At 45.4% G+C, this 22,252-nt stretch overlaps 2 protein-coding genes across 3 annotated transcripts; both read left to right on the forward strand.

The window, feature by feature from the left end:
- The first annotated feature begins 1,251 nt into the window (after positions 1 to 1,251).
- Positions 1,252 to 15,832, forward strand: prrc2a (proline-rich coiled-coil 2A). Of its 2 annotated transcripts, XM_052072508.1 has the most exons (17): positions 1,252 to 1,537; positions 4,443 to 4,594; positions 5,431 to 5,608; positions 5,727 to 5,838; positions 5,938 to 6,019; positions 6,138 to 6,281; positions 6,367 to 6,608; positions 6,737 to 6,825; positions 6,898 to 7,049; positions 7,289 to 7,391; positions 7,458 to 7,629; positions 7,967 to 8,059; positions 8,236 to 8,782; positions 8,857 to 9,110; positions 9,490 to 9,775; positions 9,860 to 10,079; positions 10,217 to 15,832. In XM_052072508.1, the coding sequence occupies exons 2-17, from the start codon at positions 4,480 to 4,482 to the stop codon at positions 13,194 to 13,196; spliced, it is 5,769 nt and encodes a 1,922-aa protein (XP_051928468.1). In that variant the 5' UTR covers positions 1,252 to 1,537; positions 4,443 to 4,479; the 3' UTR covers positions 13,197 to 15,832. The 2 variants fall into 2 exon arrangements, with proteins under 2 accessions (XP_051928468.1, XP_051928469.1); XM_052072509.1 differs by lacking the exon at positions 7,967 to 8,059.
- A 295-nt stretch (positions 15,833 to 16,127) lies between these two features.
- csnk2b (casein kinase 2, beta polypeptide) lies at positions 16,128 to 20,835 on the forward strand. Its single transcript, XM_052072633.1, has 7 exons — positions 16,128 to 16,284; positions 16,729 to 16,810; positions 17,017 to 17,119; positions 17,597 to 17,712; positions 17,998 to 18,073; positions 18,669 to 18,858; positions 19,609 to 20,835. The coding sequence occupies exons 2-7, from the start codon at positions 16,739 to 16,741 to the stop codon at positions 19,697 to 19,699; spliced, it is 648 nt and encodes a 215-aa protein (XP_051928593.1). The 5' UTR covers positions 16,128 to 16,284; positions 16,729 to 16,738; the 3' UTR covers positions 19,700 to 20,835.
- The last annotated feature ends 1,417 nt before the right edge of the window (positions 20,836 to 22,252 follow it).

Raw genomic sequence — 22,252 nt, forward strand, 5'->3', positions numbered from 1 at the left:
GGGGGGCTCGCTACTTCGCGTGTTTTCCTTTATCGCAGGTGGTTTTGGTCCCCATTAACCCCGATAAACGAGGGATTACTGTATTTGAAATGTGAACCCCTGCACCATGATGGCCATAATTGTTTTTCTCTGCCTTCCTTTGTCTTTTAACGAGCGAGACTGTCTTTTTATTAAGACTTTTTTTTCTTTTGGATAAAAGTGATTTTGTACAGGTGTTGCTCTGGGACTGACCACCCAAAAAGACATGTCCACACTTTATACAGTATATTGAAAACAGACATTTTTTATTTCATTGTGATATCTACCATCACAGTCTGTATTTGAGTTTCCAACTGTGCTTGGAATTCAGTAGAATTAAACAACGCTTTAGTGCTGCTTAATTTTAAAGGACTTTACTGATAGTTTACAGTATGGAGCCTGAAATGCACTTGTGTTCCAACTTGGCCCATTTGTATAAAAATGGCATACATTCAATTTGATTTTAACAATTACTTTACAAAATGTAAAATAATGTTTCTGGCCTTTTGATGAATGTACTGCACGTTGGAATCTCTTTTTGAGTTTCAATGGTTTGCTTAAAACCATGGCTATAATAAAGTGCGTACGTGTGGGTGAATGTGAAGGGCCTGGAAGCCACTCCTACTTATGATGCAATTAGTGTGTGGGGAATTTATTTTTACATTTTGTTTTCATCTTAACTATATTGTGATTTGCACCAATTCAAATGGACTCCTTGCCAACAACTCCCTGATCAACAGAAATAAATTGTTGCCAAAATATTCACATTTGTTTGAGTCCAGTGTATATGTTTCCCCTCGTTATTTTAAGAAACACCAAATGTACCAATGACTACGTTTTGAACGTCATTGTTTTTATTACATTTTTAAAGAGAACAAAAACATTGAAGGTTAATGTCACCCTTGTTTGTTTATTCTGTCTTGTGCTGTGTAAGCATACAAAAATAACCATGTTCGATAATTCAAAAAAAAAATCACCATGATGTTTTAGGAATTGTATTTTTAGTGTAAGAATGAACATGACCTGGAATACCCTCACCATTGACAGTAATTTTCTCCTTGCATCAATTTGACATTTCCCCCAGCTCATTTTTAAAACGGCAAAGCTTTTTCCATTGCTGTGATTCATTCATATTTATTAAATTATATTTGTTTTCTATTTTTAATACAGAACATAATTATTCGTTTGTTTTTTTTAATCCCTCAACTGCTCCCAAACGACTCCCATCTCACGACATTTCCCAGTAGCCTTTGACAGCTTTTTAGGTGACGCATCGATTTACACTTTTCCCCCCCACCAGTCCCCCTTTTCATTTGTTTTCGGGATAAAAAAGGGAGTACAAGTAAGCCGCACATCTTCTTTGTATTTATCCACTCACATCTGTGACGAAAATGCTAATGGGGGATGTTTGGCTATGCGGGGGAAATAACGTTGCTTCGCTAGCTAGGACGCTGTGCTAGAAAAGCTAATCTAACCCCATTCTGCGAATCAACCTCGAGACAAGTCGGGATAAGACCAGGTCAGTGGCTGGAAATAGTTTTCCAATACATATAACAATACGTGTATTGGTTGTGCTGTTTTCAGCAAAAAACGAATAAGCTATTGGGGCAGACTTGCGACGGAATTTTATTAAGGAGCAGTCTTGGATGTTTTTTTCCTTCGGAAGGGAGACCGTCTTGGTTGTTTCTAGCTTGTTTAGCCTAGCTTGCTAATGAATGTATGTTGTATTGTTTTACAAGCAGACGTTGTGGAATTCAAGTACTGGGCTTGATTTGAGCGCAAGACAAATTAAAAGTGCGTTGCTCAAATATCTGGACATCTACGTGTGATATCAGTTTAATGTATGTGGATAACGCCAAACATAGTTTCGTCAGTTTCAGACCAATATGTAGCTTTCGGCAATTCGCTGTCGGATCATGATATCGCAACGTTGGGAACTAAAACTAATATTGTTTACGCCCACGTAAATGAACATGATATGTGTTTTTTATCTTACTCTATCCCCAACCGGTGTCGCGAAATGTTAACGGCAAAATCAACCGGGCCTCTGTCCAGCGCCATTTTGTTCCGTTCCCTCATAAAATTGTCAAAATGACAAGCCTTACATGACCAAAATAGCCACTGTGAAAGCTCAATGGAACCGGTTATCGTATGATTTGCAAGAAAGGCCACTTGTCTGGTGGGGCTCGAAGCGTTAGCCCAAGTGTTGAAATGCGTTATGAAACATCAACGCAGTCCCCCTCCCAATGCGAACATGGATGGCCTGCCAGTTAGCTTCGGCTAGCATCACTGCTTTAACTAAATCACGTTCAATCCAAGTAGTGTTGTCGATTTGGGGGTTATGTTTGTCCTTATCAAAATGCACTGCTGCTTCTGCGTTACACTGACAACTGCGTCGACGGAGTAACTCTGGAATATTATTAGATAAGGCCTCGATGCTGCAGATAGTGCAAGGCTTTGTGCAGTGCGAGGCTGCTGGCCCCTTTAATCCCATATAGTTGACCAGTCGTCCACGACCTAATTTTCTAATCTCATCTGGCCATTTACGCACGGTACATGCATTCGGTGACACCATCGGTGGTGATGTTTATTGTGTTTTATGGTGTAAACACCACACACACCATAGGGATCGTTGGGCTAAGTTGTGTATGATGTGCTGCAAATAGATTGTTGGTTTAATTTGTCTTCTGATCAAATGGCGTTGGGATGATGCCCCAACGTAGTTGCTGTAACTGTTAATTAATTCTTGGTGCATTTACGATGTTGTAAAGTTACCATTGAGAGGTTTTGTTTCACTCCTGATTTACTTTGGGACCTTGACTTCGCTCCACACAAAATATTTGTAGCGCAGATTATCTGGCCCTATTCAAGTGAATGACAATTCCGTTAAGTCTTTCAAGACTGTGTGCTTTCTGGTATGTATGTTGGATACCATGGGATATGTAATAGTCGTACAAACACAAAAGAAGAGTTTCACAACGAAGTGACCACACACTGGTGAGGGGGGGAAAAAGAAGTTTGAGGGCGGAAGCATTGCCATTCATTTTCAGTGGTGAACACTACCTTTATCTCTTTGTTAATATAAAGTAAGATTCTTTGCAATTATGATTGAAAGTGAAGACAGAATACTTCTAGCACATTATTAGTCACTTCTCCATCCAGTGGTATATTATCTGTCTCATCAATCCTGTTAAGTGCGGAATCAATGGTGCAGCGGTGATGAGTTCACCTTTTGTTGATGCACAGTCAAATAAATCCTGCCATTTAATTGCATTGATGCCTAGCATCTCTCAAACAAGGTATAGAGGAAAACGTTTGTTTCCATCGAAGCCATTTTTCCCCCTTTGCCCTTTTTGTACACTGATTCGGTGAAGTGTTACGTTATGCATTGTTATGTGGATATGAAACCTTTGTACTGACATAAATGTGATGTTTTTAAACTAGCCCTCCAATGCTACAATACTCATCATTTAAGCCTGTATCCCCACAGAGCAAGCAGTTGTGCGAGAGCAAAAAAACAATTTGGAACATGTTCAAAATTTTGTGTCAAGAAAAACAGCATGCGACCGTTAAAACTGTTTGCGAATATCTGGCAAAAGTCTTGGCGACCGTTCACGCTTTTGAACCAACCATGATGAGAAATAAACGTTCGTCAACCTTCACCGCTCAGCCGGAATACAGGCTTATGTTGTCTTTTGTCCCTCCGAGACTGGACAGAACCAGTCCATATTTAAAATAAGCAGGAGGAAAAGTAACAGGATGTTTTGGGAGTGGCAACCTGTTTTACCATCAGCCCTATTTGAACGGTGAAAGGTCCTTTTGAAAATTTGAACAAATTGCTGTGCTTTAGCATAGACACATACATACAACGGAACTGTAAACAAGCTTCTGTTCTCGGGGCACATTTTCAGGTTGGGTAGCATCTTCCCTCGGTAACTCTGGAAAAGTAGCATATGTGATTTGCTTTCCGTGCTAACAAAAACACATGCATCGAGTAAAGACTTGAACAAAGTAGATTTTGTGGGCAACATCCTGTGAATGTCGAGCCTCACAGAGTCTTTATAAAGTGAAAATAAAACATAAAATATGCATTGCCTCTGTGGTGACTATTAAAAAAAAATATTGCATGCACTGTCTGATCTCTTGTTGGGAATCCTGACGAGGAATGACAGGGAAAAAAATTGGCGATTGCTGTACATAATACCTGCATTCTTAAAAAATATATAGAGAGATATATACATCTATCTATAAAAATTATACATGCGAAGTTAAATTAACATTGGCCCCCCGACAGCTGATCCCGTTTACACGCGGCCACTTTGGAATTGGACACGTATTTTCAGTGGTGAATTGTTGAGCAGTGTGTTACTGTGTTTATAATATAACTGCCTTTTGTAACATGTTGCCATGTCTGCACCCCCAAGTCTCAGGGCTCACCATACTCGATGAGCGGACAGCGCAATGTCAGAGCGCTCTGGGCAAACTGCAAAGGGGAAGGAAGGCAAAACCAAGTATGCGTCTCTCAACCTGTTTGATACATACAAAGGAAAGAGCCTTGAAACACAAAAGCCTATTGGTGAGTATCTTGATTTGTGTCAAACCCAGTGTGATTTGTGACGCAGAATGGACAAACATTTGATCTTTGATTGAACTGATTTATTCTGAGAATTTTGTTTTATTTAAATCCCTGGGGTGTTCCTAAATTTACTATAGATCCGCTTTGCAAAAATGTGATTAAATTATTATTATTTTTTTAAACGGAAATTGTTTTTTCCGTACCTGATCTGTGTGTGTATTTATGCACTCGCATTTCGAGTTGGTAGAGTCTCCATGCTGCAGCACATTCATTGCCGCATAGGCCAGAATTTTGAATAATGGAAGATTCATCATGTGAGCTGATCCAGAGGTTTGCTTGCGAACAGTGTGTTTATTGCGCTTAGTCCCTGTAGTGTATGTTTTATTTAAGATCTCACTATTTCCCCTCCAGGAAAGTAAATCTATGATATTTTTTTTTGGGGGGGGGGTAAATTATTTTATTTCAATCCCCCGGGACACATTGGTTATTTGAATCGGCACGGCTTCACTTTTTCAATTCCAAAGCATCTACCTGCTTGGAGCAGTACACCAGTTTGACACTAAGGCTACTCCATATGTAACTTTTTAAGTGACTGTCTGACACTCAAAGTTGATCGAAGCCATGATTTTTATTTTTTTTAACTGAATGATAATTATTATATAATGACGTGATATGTGATCAGGTGAAAGTGGAACATCTGAAATTCCTCTCTCGGGATCATTAAAGGGTTATCTTCTCTTCGATTGCCAAAATCAGTGTGTGGTGAAAAATCTTATATGAATGTGAGTCCCTGTTTGTGGCCTCACCTAACATATAACCTCCTTTGACCGGATCAGTTCCCCCTCGCCATGGCTTGCAGTCTCTCGGTAAAGTTGCCTCTGCCCGGCGTATGCCACCCCCTGCCAATTTGCCAAGTCTGAAGGCAGAGAATAAAGGCAACGATCCCAACGTCTCACTCGTTCCCAAAGACGGCACAGGATGGGCAAGCAAACAGGAACAAGCGGACCCAAAGAGGTAAATCGTGCCTGTATACTATACGCAGTTTAAATGGGGACATATCAGAAGAGTATCACAATTGAGTTTGCCTCCCCACCCCCATGCTGTAGCATAATTTTTATTTTGATTCCTTCAGTACCGATGCATCGTCAGCACCGCAGCAGGAACCGCAGCAGCCTGTGGCTTCACAGACGCCTGCACCGACCCGCCCGAGAACCCCGCCAGCTTCAGAGGTGCCAACAGTCACAGTAAGAGACATGCGTCATGTTATCAATAGATCATGTATTTTTCGGCTGTAAGGTTGACGCGTACCTTATTTTCTGTGTGTGTCTGTGTATCCTGCCCAGGCTATGGCCCCAGCTCCAACCCAGGCCGTAGGGGCAAGGTCCTGGGCACAGGCCAGTGTTACACATGGAGTACAAGGGGATGGTGAGTCCTTTTTTTTTTTTTTTTTTAATACATCACTCGCACGTCGTCCGAAAGAGTAAGCCTTTTATGTTAATAGACGAATTTTTTCACTCAATCGCTTTCCTGTTCTTTTTTATAGGTGGAAAGGGATCAAACCTACCGTCGCGATTCTCTCGCGAGGAATTTCCCACCCTGCAGGCGGCTGGCGACCAGGACAAAGCTGGCAGAGAACAGGGCACTGCAGATCAGTGGTATGGGCCCGGACCAAGCCTCCGCCCCCAGAGTAAGTCATGTTTTGTTCATCTCGGAGAAATTGCACGTTAGAAGTATACAGGATTCATCATTTCAATTCTGTCCCATCCGTGTAGACGTTACAAGCTGGCGGGACGGTGGGGGCCGAGGCATGGCACCCACCCTCTCCGGGGAGGGGGCAGCAGAGGGTGGCAGCGGTGGGGCTTTGCTGATGGACGGGGCAGCCGGGATCCCGCTTCAGAACTCGCAGTCCCACGTGCCACCTAGGAACCCTCCCGCAGGCAGCCCCGCCTTGCCCCTGCCTCAGCCTCCCGTGGGGCCTGGGTTTCCTCAATTCCGAGGGATCATGCCTCCATTTGTAAGTTTCCTTTTTAATTCTCTTGAGTTTAAGGAAATGTAGTTTCCACACTTTGATTTCACGGGTTTTGTGAAGAGTGTGCTGTAGCTGGTTTATTTTTCTTCTCTCTCGTTCTCCTTCTCTTCTAGATGTATCCACCATATTTACCCTTCCCGGCAAATTATGGTCCTCAAGGGCCCTACGGGTTTCCACCGCCTGGTGAAGGTCCAGCTCCAAGGTAGTTGCTTGAATGTGTCACATGACCAGTTGTGTACTTGCAGTTAACGGGGCTTTGTCCCAACACTCTCAGGTTCTCTCGGTCCCAGGTCGGTCCTGACAGCAGGCCTCAGCTTCTCTCACGAGATGCAGGCGGAGAGGTGGTCAAGAGACCCTCCATCCTAAAGCAGGATGACCTCAAGGAGCTCGATGAGTTGGACCACGATGGAGATGAAGGCTGGGCAGGTCTGACCTTGCTTATTCATAATATTCTACGAACTGGTGTATGGTATTGGAGATTTTGGAACAGAATAGATTAAGGAATAGATTTTAAAGTATTTAGAGGAAACCTATTGATCTCAGGTGCACGCTCATTTCTTTTTGACTTGGAAATTCAACAGGCATTGACTGTGGGTACACAAATCAAGGCTAGGTTTCTCCAAGTGCTGCTTTGAATGACTATTTGTCCTATTTTGGTTTAACAGGGGCACACGAGGAGATTGATTACTCCGCCAAATTGAAGTTCAGCGATGACGAAGGAGATGACGAGGGGGAAGAGGACGCAACAGAGAGCAAGAATGACTCAAAGTCAGTTTGTGACCAAATCATAGCACATTTTGTTGTGGTTTGAAACTAATTTAAAAAAAACATTAGTGAGCAGCAGAAATCTCAAGAGGCCCCCTCTGCAACTTCATGCTCTCGAGCTTCAGACAGCAGTGGAGATAGCCGCCACAGCCCTCCCTCCAACCCCGAGGATGGCCCACAGACTCCCTCCATCAAGCCAGGGTGCACTGAGGGGAGCCAAGGAGCCAACTACCAGGTAAATGTGTCTTGTGTTAAGGTTTGAGAGGCAAAATAAAAATTTTTGGGGACCAACGTACGAGAATTACACCTTTGAATTCCCTCTCCATTTTTTGTGTACAGGTGTAAGCATACCTGCATATTAGTAGGCTTGACTAAGGCTTGACAGGAGTGTGTTCTCCTAAAGTACTTTTTCATAGATTTAACGGCTATATGATTAATAATTGGCCCAGGCACAATTAAAAAGGGAGGGGCCCAACATACCACACAGGTTTGTGGAAGTGTTGGTGTGCATATGTCAGCGTATTGTCAGTGTAGATTATTGCGGTGGAGTATGGCTGACGGAGTCTGCCTGTATACAGGGGCGCAGGCATGGACCGGGTGGTCACCGGGAGCAGCCCTCCCCTCCACCTGGGCCACTCGTCGGACAAAGGCCTCACTCCTTTTACCGACAGGTAGACATCCTGACCGGGCCTTTTAGATATCAATTCCACCATTTCGCACCCATGGGCCACAGAACAAGTTAAAAGTTATTATTCTTTGGTTAAAAACTATTCTCCGCACACTTGCGAACCTCTTGAAGTGAAAAGAATCTCCTTAATGATGTTTATAATTTTAACACTTTGTTCAGGACCGTTCGCACAACCAGAGTGCATCATTGGGCTGCGGAAAAGTAGGCCACACCCAGCATCAGCCAGCAGCAGGAGGCCATACCCCTCCTCCCCAGCCTGGGTTGCTGGTTCATGGGGTCCAGGGGGACGACGAGGACGAGACGTGGCGTCAGCGCAGGAAGCAATCTTCCACCGAGATCTCCGCTGCTGTAGAGCGAGCCCGTCGGCGCCGCGAGGAGGAGGAACGTCGGATGGAGGAGGAGAGACGCGCGGCCTGTGCAGAAAAGTTGAAAAAGCTGGATGAGAAGCAGCAGCAGCAAACCGGCAACGTCGGAGGAAGCGGTGGCAGCAAGACACCCAGCCTCGATGGGAATTCGACAGCGGCCACAGCTGGCAGTCCGAGTCCATCTTTGTCAGCCTCTGCATCTTCTCCCAACATCAGCCAGCCGCCTTCGCCGTGCGTAGACCCCGAAGAGCCTCCTCTGCTGCCTATGCAGTCGGGCACAGGTCTTGGTGTCGGCGACAGACAGCGGGCGAGCAGCAACAGTAGTTACGACTCTAACACAGGTACGTCACACATAATAAAGACCGGAGGGGGAGTAGGGAGAAACTATACCTAAACAACTCTCTTTGCCATTTAGATGTCCAGCATTGTCCTCAACCAGCTGTGACGCAGCCACAGCCGCCGACATTGGAAGTACCTTCACCAGTAGACAAAGAGGAGACTACCTGCACTCCTCACATACGAGCAGGAAGTGGAGGTGAAAGAGGGACGGAACTAGTCAAGTCCGAGAGTATTGGAGGGGGATCAGGCCGTCAAGCAGTCGTTCCTCCGGGTCAGGGATACTCCAAGTACCAAAAGTCCCTCCCACCTCGTTTTCAGAGGCAGCAGCAGGTACGGAAATTACAGCAGCAATTGATTTTAAAAATGCACTATTGTCTGTTTAGCCACAGATGAAACCATCACATTTTATGACCAAAGATCAGAATTACATGACTTTAATAAATAAATAAATAAAAAATACAGACCAACAGTCTAAAAACAAAAGCAGAGCACAACCGGAGCAATCGCGAGAGAATGGAAAGATGATGCACGTGGCATTCTCTGCACGGCGACGATTTGTCATTTCCGCGGCATGTGTTGCAGACCAGTCAGAGAGGTGTCGCGTAACACTATGTCGGTCATGTGATGCACCGTGTACACGAAAATCAGTCATTTCCATGAAATAAGGTATTGCTCTTACCGCAAACTATGGTTGTCTTGACTTTGGTAGGAGCAGCTGTTGAAGCAGCAGCAGCAGTGGCAACAACAGCATAACCAGGCCTCCCAAAGCCAGATCTCTCCCCAACCCCAAGCACCGCAGGGTCCTTCGCCAGTTTCAACACCCCAGCCAGGACCTGGACCGAAGCAGGGCGGACCACTATATCAACCCGGCAACTTAGTTCGGCCACTTCCAATGAATTTCGACCCACGGTGGATGATGATGCCCTACATGGATCCTCGCATGATGCAGGGCCGCCCGCCAATGGACTTTTACTCCACCGGCATGCATCCATCCGGTAGGAGAATGTTTGTCATCGTTATAAATATATCCGTTTGGATCATTTTAGCGATGTCATTAAAAACATTAATAAAATCATCAGGTCTGATTGGGCGTGAGCGGTCTGATTCGGGAGGATCTGGTTCAGACCCCTTTGATCGTCAACAACAGCATCCGGGGCACCCTCATCGTGGCACTCCCCCTATTGATCCCAAATTGGCTTGGGGGCCTGAGGTATTTCCTGGTGGAGGAGAAGGTTGCGGCATAAATCCCCCTCTGAGGCAGAGGCAGACGTCAGAGGAGGATGTGACCAAAGGGCCCAGGTATGAGGACCCAGACTATTTTTTTTTTGTAGTCTTTATTGGATTCTTCCAGTATTCCATCAGTTTTGTTGTCGGCAGGTTTTCATGTGCTAATTGACAATTCTTTCATCCCGCCTGTTTCATGTTTGTTGGTTTAGGAGTGACACTCCTCCACATCGCGTACGAGAGGGGGGATTGGGTCCCATCAAGCAGCCCAACACAAGCTCCGGGCCGTCGAACCAGACGCCGCCGCCGCCTCTTAATACGCCGGGCAGCAGCCACCCGCCTCACCACTACATAAGTGGGCGGGGCAACTACAACAACTTTTCTGATCAAGGTGCAAGGATGACACCGCACCAGCAGCAGCAACAACAAAGAGGTGGTGAAAGGGGAACCCACTCCCACGGCTTCACCCATCAAGATGACGTCCAAGCTCGGGGATCTCAGCCGGGCCAGCTGTGGGGGGCGCCACACCCTCATTACGATCGCAATGGCCGTGCAGAGCTCCCGAATGTAGAAGGCAACTCCCACCTCCACCACCATCAAAACCACCACCCTCAACAGCATCACTACACTGTCCAACCCCATAAGCTCGAGAACAGGGCAGCTGAGGGCCCCCTAAAGAAGACCAACCCTTCTCCCCCACTCCACCAGCCCTCCCTCTCATCCTCGTGCTCCTCTTCTTCTTCTTCTGCTTCTCACAGGGAAGATGGCAGCGTGAAGGCCTCTTTGCATCATTCTCACAGAGAAGGTGAATCTGGCGGTGTGCAAAATCTTGGTGAAAGAGGTAGTAGCAGCAGTGGCGGTCATGTAAAACATAATAAAGCAGGTTCTGCATATGCGTCGCATGCTTCCATGACCTCTAGCCCACCTCCTGCTCAACATGGCAGTCACCCTCAATCCCAGCACCATTCCCATCCAAGGTCAAACCATAGAGGGGTGCGGGATCATAAAACCGAGACGCAGTGGGGCCCTCGACCTGGCAGCACCAATGCAGGTGGGGCTTCCTCTCATGGCAGAAGGGCCAACAATGCAGGAAGTGGGAACCATTCCCGTGGCGCAGATGAGGCTTCTCATGCTCCATCGGAGCACAAGCCCGCCAGCCAGGCCGGACCCAACAAAAGGGCGGGTCCAATCAAGAAGTCAATGACGAAAGAGATCAAGAAAGAGGGAGAAGTTGATGGAGGAGAGAAATCAAGCCATGGCTTTGTGAAGGATAAACAGAAAGATGGTGGCCAAGCCACCTCGGTAAAGCAGGATGCCTCTTCTTCACATAACACGTCAGCTCCATCTGGCAAAGAAGAGCCTCCCGTGACAATAAAACCCAGGAATGGCGGCAAAGAACGGCCGCCTGGAGGAGGTGGCGGCGGGTCCGGGAGAGGACCGAAAGAGGCAGATTCCTCAGGACTTCCAGGATCCTCGTCTCGGAGGGACAGAGACCGTTCCTTTGAGAGAAGAGCCGGTAATTCCCATAATAATGGAATCTCCAACAAAGCCACCAGAGGCAGTCGTGGGCGAGGTGGAGAGTTTTTCGGCCGCGGCCGTGGTTATAGGGGTACCTACACAGCCAATGCCGGGCCTGGTGTTGCCAACCGCGGCAGAATGGCCGGCAGGAGTGGCAGAGACTATCGCGCAGCCGTCGCTGTTGGCCACCATCACGATTCAAAGGGCGAGGGCCCCGGCGGTCGGCATGGTCAAGACCGGCCCCGTCACAACCCAGCCAGGGCCAGGAATCGAAGCGAGACACGCAGCGAGGGCTCAGAGTATGAGGAAATCCCCAAGAGGAGAAGGGAGAGAGGCTCCGAGACGGGCAGCGAGAGTGCGGCAAGTGACCTTGGTCAGTCGGACAAGGATGACGCCCACAAAACCAACCCCAAGAATGGCATCGACAATACCAACACCACTACCGGCGGCAATGTTCCCACTGCACCGCCAAGAGCGTCTCAGGCTCGGGTTTTCACCCCCAGGGGGGTGCCGTCAAGGAGGGGCAGAGGCGGTGGTGGTGGGGGAGGGAGCATCTACAGGAATAGCGGCAATGCTGGAGGAACAGCTGCGGGACACAGAGGGGCCACCAGTTCGGCCTCTCACGGGGGCCCCTCAAGGCAGCCAAACTCTGCACGAAGGCATCAAGCCCCGACACAAGCCTCGGGGCACAAAGACTTGGGCAGGGGAGGGCCTCCTCTGGAGAAGAAGGAGAAGACGGCCGATGGAAATCGAGCTCCAAGTCATGGATCCAATCCGCCCCAGACTTCTCTGTTGGCTCCGGCGCCTACCACTCAAGCAGCCACTGATAACGGAGCCGTTCCAACCCAACAAGCTTCAACCAACCCGGCGTCAATCACCGGTACGCCAAATTCAGTTCCTCCTCCCGCAAACCGCGGGTTCCCTCCCGGTGGATTCGAGCGACCCAAGCGTCGTCGTCACATGCGCTCCCAGCATCAGCAAGACAAGCCGCCGCGCTTCCGGAGGCTGAAGGAGCGAGAGACTGCGGCGCGGATCAACGGCGGAGTGGGGGTGATTGGGGGAGGAAGGCCCTCCTCCCCTTCCGTAAACTCGGTTCAGGACAGTAACGGAACCGCTGTCACGACCACGCTGATCAATAATGCACAGAACGCCAACCACAACGTCACGCTTACAGCTAACAACAACAGTGGCGGCGGGCACCTCGGCAACTCAAACAGCCACCACCATCAGCACTTCAATCAGGGCGGCACTGGCCCCGGCCATCACCACAGCCACGGAGCCAAGTCCCCGGACTTCACCAACCAGAACTCAGACCAGGCCAACGAGGAGTGGGAGACGGCCTCCGAGAGCAGCGACTTCACCGAGTTCCGAGACAAAGAAGGAGGAGGGAAGCCGTATTCTTCTCACCATCACCACCACTTCGGGAAGGGAGGTGGTGGGGGTGGGGGTGCGGTCGAGCGAGAGATGGCAGGGAAGGAGCCTCAAGCTAATAAAAGAAGCTTTTCAAGCCAACGTCCCGGCATGGAAAGGCAAAACCGGAGGGTGAACGTCGGAGGAGGCGGAGGCAGAGGCCCTCGAGGTCCACCCGGCGGTGGCTCCGGCGGGACGGGAAACGGAGGCGGCAACCGTGGAGAAAAGCGGGGCAACTGGCCCTCCCCAAAAAATAGGAAGTGATTGGAATATTTCAAAAACATTTCAGCTGAACCGCACTCACTTTCAACCCCACCTCTTCTGGTTTTAAACCCTGTCATGATTATTACATGTTTGCATCCCTAAACATATTTGTGCATTGTATATGGAAACGGAATTCCCACATTGACCCCAGTCACCTTTCTCCTCCCCTTTTGCATCAGTCCGCTGTCGACCGTCCTTTCTTGTACTTTCTCTGTTGGGTTTTGTCTTACTTTCTATTGAAACGTGTCCTCTTTACCTTCAAAAAAAAAAGGAGGGGAAAAAAATCTTACCCCATGTGGCTCCAACACTAAAGTCGTGCTGCAATGAAAGTGCACATTGTTTTAAATTGGGGGAATTCACACAGCTATACATCCGAGCACAAAATGACATCGTCAAACCTGTAGAAACCTGTTACGTCGTGTGGATGTGAAATAATTGTGGGATAGAATTGGCAAAACATTCAATTAGGCGAACTTTTCTAATCATGTACATTGTGTATACTTCGACCACAAGTTGGCCTTTGGTGGTGTACAGTAGTCCAGTTCTGCACGGCTTCCCCTTACAAAGGGGAGAAGCGCAGCTTCAGCCTAACAAGAACAGAACAGTACCAGTGTATCATACAAGTATCTTATTCTAGTCATTTGTTTTCAGGAGTTGTGTCAATTCGATTTAAATCGCACAACAGATGTTAAGTGTGAGAGTGAGTGTTTTTTGTTTTGTTTTTTTAACAGGGTGGATCGTTAAACAGCCCTCTCAATCTCTTCTCTTACGTTTTCTTTGGCTCCCGGGTATGAACTTTTCAATTTTCTGCAAAGGATGTCATAACTTTGATAGGACCCATGTACTACTGTTCCACATCACTAGTTTGGTCTTTTTATATCATCGTCTTGTTGCTTGTGTAGACGCTGCCCCCCCCCCCCCCCACAATGATTTCATGTCAACCTGCTTTAAAATTTCATTTACATTGACCGTTTTTTTTTAAGAAAATAAAGGCTTTGTCAGCCTCACCGTAGCATCCTTGTCACCTGCAGGATTTCTGCACACTGCAAAAATACTCCCCGATGGACATTAGCGGTCCTCTTTCGTTCCAAGATTTGATTAATCCGACTGTTTATTCCTTGACGACTTTTATTTTCAAAGCTCTCTCCTCCGAGTTTTCCATTTTTCTATGTCTGTTCTATTGAGGAGGAATCCAGTTAAAGGAAAAAAAAAGGGTCATGAGAGGACCTCTTTTCACAAATTGTCAATTGGTTAAATTATAAATGCTTCAGTAGGCCTTTATGTTCTAACAAGCACTCCTTTTAAGTATATTGGGATTTAAAAAAAACTTGGTCACTGTTTTCCTTTTTTTTTCATGTAAAAGAGCAAGTTATATGTGATACAACAAAGACAGGTGCTCTGTTTGGGCCCAGAGTACGAAGATATAGGTCGAGTATTACATTTCCTCTGCTGTCGTGCATGTTGTGATGCACCCTGTGCTATTACCATTGGGACTTTTCACTGCAACAAAGACGAGCAGAAGTTGCTTATCTGACGGGAGGGTTTTTTTTTTTCAAAGTATGTACAAAGTATGTATGATGGCTGTTCAACACGGTGATGGGGTTGTGGGGTTCAGTCATCCGAGTCACCTGTCACGGATCACAAGAATTCAACAAACCAGGCTGGATTTGTTCAGGAAATATTGGATTTGGAACACTTGTAGTCCACGCGGTAGACAAACCTGCAGTTTGAAGACGGGTGAACTTAATTCCTCTCCATCTATTCAACTGCTGTAAGTTGGGGGTTTTTTTGTTTGTTTTACTGACAGTTAACAGTTCAACGGGGATGTTGCGAGTAGGGCATTTGGTGATTTGTGAGTGTGCGCGACTTGTGTGATGTGTTTGGTATGTATGCGTTTTCTGATATCTCTATTGTAACGGGAACGGCGAGGACCAGAGGGTCATGGCAAGCACTTTCTGCCTTGTCACCCCCCCCCCCCCCCCCACACACACACATACTTGATTGAAACGATGAGCAAAGCTACTGCTTTACAGAAGGAAAAAAATATATATCCACGGTGATGCATTCAGTTCTGCTTAAATACAGTACATCTAACTGAACATGCAGTGGGGAGAATTGCCGTTTTCGTGTTGAATACAGTACATAAGCGGGCAAGCGATGTATCTTTTTTCCACGAGAACTTAGAGCATGAATACACAACCCATGTGTGCAGCTTGCCTGGCCTGTCACAGTTTTTCTGCATCGCTAGCTGTACTATGAAGACTGACTCAAGAGTCCTTCATCCCTCCTTAACTCTTTGATATTGATGTGCACATTATTGTATGTACCCACGCTTAAAGAAAACAAAAGTAGTGTATGGAAATTACTCAAAAGATTGTACTGTTTCAAGCATTACCAAGGTACCTGCAGTGGTCCATTATGTTTTAGAAGTTATGGTTTTATTAACGGAGCCGTAATATATGCACATGTATGTATATTGGTATGTTTAAGTTTTGTCAACCCCAACTTACATTCCCACCAACAAATGTTGCCATTTTTAGTTCAAGGGAGCAATGTACAAGCAGAGAAGTGTCTTATTATAATAAACTTATACAGAGAAGGCAAAGTAAAATAAACTACTTTTGATTGAATGGAAATTCGGAGTTAGATGTCTTATTCCTTATGGTTTACCATTTTGTGGAGGTCGGAATGTTGCATTTTCATGTCATTCTGACGTCACGGTTTATTTCAGACCACCACACAATACCGTCAATTTGAACAAGGGGAGAACATTTCTCCTGTTGTAACTGTAGAGTCCGGTGGGTACGTATCACAAAAGCTAAACGACGTGAGAATGACGGCGTCACAGAACGTCATGACAGCTTTTTCTCAAGAGTGACGTGCTGAAGACAGGACAGCGTAACTTCAAACCAAAATAGCAGTACTCCAACTCGCCATCATGTGGCGGCAGTGCTCAATCATCACCGGAAGTAGAGGAAGAACATCCTGAGCTAGGCACTGGTGTCCATTTTATTTAAACCCAATAGCTTGCTGCGTTGTTTTCATCGCTCGCATTTATCCTACTGCGTAAAATAAAGTACAAAACTGGGTAAGCGCACACTAATTGTTACATATCTATATATCCCGAGACATTGAAAAACGTACTTACAATAACGGAAATGACTAAAGCTCTTCCGTGGACACCAGCGATGCGCCATATTGATTGAGCTCGATTGCTAGCTCGTATTAGCTTGACGGGCTAGAGCTGGCTATAAAAACATTCAGACCGCAGTGCATAACTGCGTTATAAATTAAACGCTGGAGTTAGTTTTCACCGAATCTCAGAGTGTGTTCTTTCTTACAATTATGAGCTGTTTATGACAGTGGCAAAGACTAACTAGTGAGTTAGCCTAGCATCAAGCTTGAGCTCGTCAACCTTTGTGAAAGGAATCACAATTGACCGGTTTTTAATCAACCCATATTTTCGCGGCTTCATCACGCACCAATGGATCGGAACACAAAATGAATGCGTGTTAAATTCTTACTCATTCAGGTCTTTAGAAATGAGCAGTTCAGAGGAAGTGTCATGGATCTCCTGGTTCTGTGGACTAAGGGGGAATGAATTTTTCTGCGAGGTAAGAAGTGTTTTTATGTTGTTGTTTTTCTTTTTCATAGTTAATTCACCGTGACCTTTAAATGCCGCTATCGATATTTTAATATTGGGTTGCTGATGTCACGTTACAATTTGAAAGCTAAGCACTTGTAATATTGCTGGAATTAAATCTTACCTGAGCGCAAATATGTCTCAGGTAAGTTCTGAGAAAATGATCGATGTTGGCAGGTGGACGAAGATTATATCCAGGACAAGTTCAACTTGACGGGCCTCAATGAGCAAGTTCCTCACTATCGTCAGGCTCTAGACATGATTCTAGACCTTGAACCAGGTGCCTAATTAATGCTTTTTTTTGCTCTATGATTGTGTTCTTACTCTATTCTCACATTTGCTTAGGTTCGAACTGTGTGACATAAACCTTAATTTGTACCTTTGATTGCACCCAAATACAAGTCTAAGTCTGGAAAGTGTATTTGCCAAATATAGTTTACGTCACAACATTGACATAACACGCACTGCCCCAATTCTGCAATTTTTGCACGCTTGTAACCTGCGCTCTCCTGCGCTCTACACTTTAGTAGGGTGCCGTAGGTTGTGGTGTGGGTGTTGGGATTGGGCTATTCATACTTCTGAAATCAGACGCATCGGGGCCATCTTACCTTCCATGTCATCCAGCAGATAGCTTGGACTCTTAAAGTGACAGTAACCAGACTGTAACAGTAACTGTCGGATCGTTATTGTGCATCCCTAGTACCCTTGTTCTCCTATTTTCCCCCATTTCCTATACCAACTGTCAATGTGTCTGCAGATGAGGAGCTTGAGGACAATCCCAACCAGAGTGACCTGATCGAGCAGGCGGCTGAAATGCTGTACGGCCTCATCCACGCACGCTACATCCTCACTAACCGAGGCATTGCGCAGATGGTAGGTACCCGGGCTATGTTGGCGAAATTCACAACCGCCGCTACAGCAACGCCCTCCGCCCCCCATTATGTCCTTTTGAATGAGATGGAACGTTCTTAAAAGCATGTGGGATGATAGCTCTAAGTCAACATAATGTGAGGAAGTGAGAGCAAATTGATTCTGACAATGGCCTAAATGTAAATAAATGGAGCGTACCTGACGTCAGTACATTTTCAGGAATTGTTTTATAAAGACACCAGTTCGATTGACTATGCTGATCCTGTTTGTTTCCTCTTTTGTTTTTAGTTGGAGAAGTATCAGCAGGGGGACTTCGGCTATTGTCCTCGTGTCTATTGTGAGAATCAGACGATGCTTCCCATTGGTGAGTAAAGCAAAACAAAATAAATAAATGATTGAGTATCATATGCTTTGGGTTGAAATGAGAACATGTGAGATAATGGCTGAGTTTGTACTTTATTTTGAACTTTTAATTTGGTTTCATTTCATAATTGGTAATGAACACTGACTAATCCAGTGGTTCTTAACCTGGGTTGGATCGAAAACCTCAGGGGTTCGGTGAATCAGTCTCAGGGGTTTGACGGAGACTCTGCCATGGAGGTTAAGACACAACTGACTCAACATGTCAATTAGTTATGACACGCCCACTTGGCCATCGCTGGCTGCAGATGACCACATGACCGTACATTGTTTGTCCAATCAGTGCTGCGGGAAATTTAGTTCGCTCAGTAGTCAACGTGTGACCGTCGTGTGATTTATTTATTTATTTTAAAAAATCTTTTAACACATGCTTCGCCGAGCAAAAACAAAAAGAAAAGAAATGCCCTAATGATGTTTGACCACAAGGGTCCTTATAATAACAGCCAGTCACAAATTGCTTTAATCGCATTGTGACCTTGTCAAACTGCAGAACGCAAAGTGTTAAATTTCCGCTTTTCAACGTGTGGCGTCCACTGCAGGCCTGTCAGACATCCCGGGAGAAGCAATGGTGAAGCTGTACTGCCCAAAATGCATGGATGTCTACACACCCAAATCCTCCAGGCACCACCACACGGACGGAGCCTACTTTGGCACCGGCTTCCCCCACATGCTGTTCATGGTTCACCCCGAGAACAGGCCCAAGAGACCTGCCAATCAGTTTGTCCCAAGGTCAGTTATCGTGACGTCTCACTTTGGTTTATCTACTGTCGTAAGTCATCATAATAACAACAACAAAAGTCAATTAAATAAGACTGAATCCTTTAAATAACAAGCCGGTGGTGTTGGCTTTATCCAAATACCGATCCAAATGCTTTAACATTCAGTATGTGACTTTTCCAACACGGAAGTCACAGTTCTCCAATGACCACTCCAACAAAGGTTGGTCGTGTCTCACTTCACATTTGCGCAGCCATTTGTACACAAATGACTACCTCCTCTCAGATATAAATATAGTGGGATGCAGGAAAACTGTTTGTATTATGAAAAAAGAAAATTAGCATACGAAATCCATTGGGGTGATGTCTGATGGTTGTAGCCATGAATTAAACGTGTGTTTTGATTCTATTTCATTCATTTGCTATTTTTAAATGCTAAACATGAGTTACGCCAAGTTGACATAATTTGTCCCTTTGTCCCAAGTTTATCGCTGTCTCGACAGCCGAATGAAGATGCTGTCATGCCAGTTTGGAGCAGGGAGACATCAAACATAAGAATCCCACGATGAAAAGAAGCCAGCGCACCCCTCCCCCCTTCCCTCCCTAAGAGCAAAGAGACAATGCACTTTTTTTTTTTTTTTTTTTGCATCTTGTCACCTTTTGTGCGGCGCGCATGACAAACGTGTTATTTGACAAACGCACACAAGCGACTTGTCCAATACTCAAGGATATGTGTGGCTCTCTCACTCGCTCTCCCTTCTAGGCTGTACGGGTTCAAGATCCACCCGATGGCCTACCAGCTGCAGCTCCAAGCGGCCTCCAGCTTCAAGAGCCCCGTCAAAGCCATCCGCTAGCAGACCGCGAGTGAGACGAATCGGCGTCAAATATTGACAAAAGAGGGCGAAGGGTCACCTGTGTTTTATAAAAGCTGCACAAGTGACCCCTCCCCACTCTGAAGACTGTATTATTTGGGGGTGGGGGGGTTAGATTAGAGCAAGTGAAATCGACATAATAATAATTATAATGATTCTGAGGGTGAGCGAGACGTGAACGCACAGCCTTAAGTCTTCATCACATAAATGGGCATCCAGTGCCCCTGCCCCGCCCACAAACATGGCTGCCAGCAATTTAAGCATCGTAGATGAATTTATTTTTTGCCATATTGCTGGTTCATATAGCTGTTTTGCAGTCGCGGTGTCAAAACAAAAAACTCTGCCTAAAGATATAGACATTGTGTGCTGCTACTGTTAGGGAAGACATCATAGAAACAAACCAATTTAGCTGTCTGTAAATGTCAATTTTATCTAAGCTCCCCCAAACCTCCCATCGCTCGTTTAATTTCATAGTTTCTATTGGACTTTTTTGCTCAGATGAATTAAGCTACCAGTTAGCATAACTTTTGGAAACCAGATGGAAATTGCTCGTATAAACAACTTAAAATGTTTTCACAGTCTGCTCTGGAATTAATTTAATTTGCTAAACAAATAGTGATTTTAAATAGGTCCTATTATTTGATTAACCCTAGCTAGCTCTTGGCCGCTGGTTTTCAATCTTTATGCTAGGCTACAAGATAGCTCTCCTTGGGTGTTAGCTTCATATCTAACATACAAACATTCACGTCACAATAAAAACAAAATGTGTTTCTTCCAAAATAAAAGAATATTAAAGACGCTGCAGCAGAGCACTGATTTCACTGCTGCAACTCGTGAGTTGTTTTTAGGCTTAGCAGTAGCCAAGACCACCAGCTGCCATTTTGGTTTCCTTTCTAGAACACTGAGGCCGATGCACCTTGTTTCCCCCTGCTCGCTCTTTTTCTCTTGTTTTCTTGGAATTCCCCCTCGCGCCCCCCAAGTTTCACTACACATAAGTGAATTCATATTTATGTGTCCACACTTGAAATCCTGTTTGTTGTTTTTTTTCCCCTCTGTGCTACTTGGGAAGGGTGAACCGTATTCTGACATCTCAATAAAGGTTGATTCTTCTTTTCATACGTTTTGCCCGTTATTCGGAAGCGTGCAGTGGTCTACTATTAAAAAAAAAAAACATTACAATCCAGTGTTAAGATTTTATGATTGCAGTCATGAGTTTATGAGATCGGGTTGCCCCGTGGGTAGCTGCCTCTGGCAACACACTGGCAGGACTGAATTGTTTGCTGTAGCAAAATCCTGTCAGATTTTCCAGGGGGTGAAATGACTCAGACTAAAACCTCAAACCGCTCTTTAGGAACAGCCTGGGTTCCCAACTTCTTTTTTTTTTTTTTGGCCGGGTAGGCGGGGGGGGGGGGGGCATACTTACCAAGAAGATTCCCCGGTTTAGTGAAGCAAGAGATTGAAGTTACTTGATCGATCTTCCTGCAATCTGCCAAAGGGTAAAAGGATGTGCTGTAAAAAATATTAGCATTGGTAAAGAATGTTTAGAATGTCGACCACCACTCAAAATCAATTCAACTTTTTGGATTATTTTAAATGTATACGCCCTACTGTTTACTTTTTTGGGTGCAGCATGGCTATGATGAAATGGAATCCTGAAATGAAAAAAATGAGAGGCGACTCAGTAGCACTTGTATGCACTTTGGCCAGTCAGGAATCCAAGTCACTTAGCTGTAATCACTCCCTGACGGAATAAGACTTATTTTGAGCTCCGTTACAACCTGACGCCCTATTTCCAAGTGACATTGACAAATATGAGTCTAGGAAAAAACTAAGTGAGGCATGAGCAACCTCCCTCTTAGCAAACGAATTGAAAAAGATGACTCCTGAGATTGTTACATAACCTTCGAGGATACTGAATAGTTTCTCAAACTCAGGCAGACCACTAAAGGACATGATTGTGTCATGCGGACAAACACATTTGAAGGACCCCATTATTGTTTCAGCCAAGCCACACTGCTTGTCAGTCATTGACAAAATGTTTAGTGTTCTTTATAGGGTGTGACATATACACACTTTAGACAAACATAGTCGGGCAAGATGAGGCCTGCTCGTGTGACTTACTACCCAAAGTCTTTTCTCTGGCATGAGACTGAATACCAAGCTGTCTAGACCCCAAACTGCGAAACACGGATTCAGATTTATGATGCATTATACTTTATGAAAAGATACAATATGTCAAACTTAAATACAACTATGAAAAGATACAACATGTCAAACTTAAATACAACTAAAGAAGAATTAAACCGTTTTTGTCACATGCACTCATTTCATTGCACATTGTGCTGCTTATTCTGGTGTACGTGTATTGGCCGCCAGAGGGCAGTATAAAGGCCGATTCATTTTTCACGCTTTACTTTCTTGCCTGGTCGTTCTTCGTTGAGGATAAAAAAAATAAGGTGCAAACAACATGACTCACTCCTCTGACTCAGACCACCTCTTGTCTTAAAATGGGAGTGGGAATAGTTGTTTGTCTAT

Source organism: Hippocampus zosterae, chromosome 7 (assembly GCF_025434085.1).
Source record: "Hippocampus zosterae strain Florida chromosome 7, ASM2543408v3, whole genome shotgun sequence".
NCBI lineage: Eukaryota > Metazoa > Chordata > Actinopteri > Syngnathiformes > Syngnathidae > Hippocampus > Hippocampus zosterae.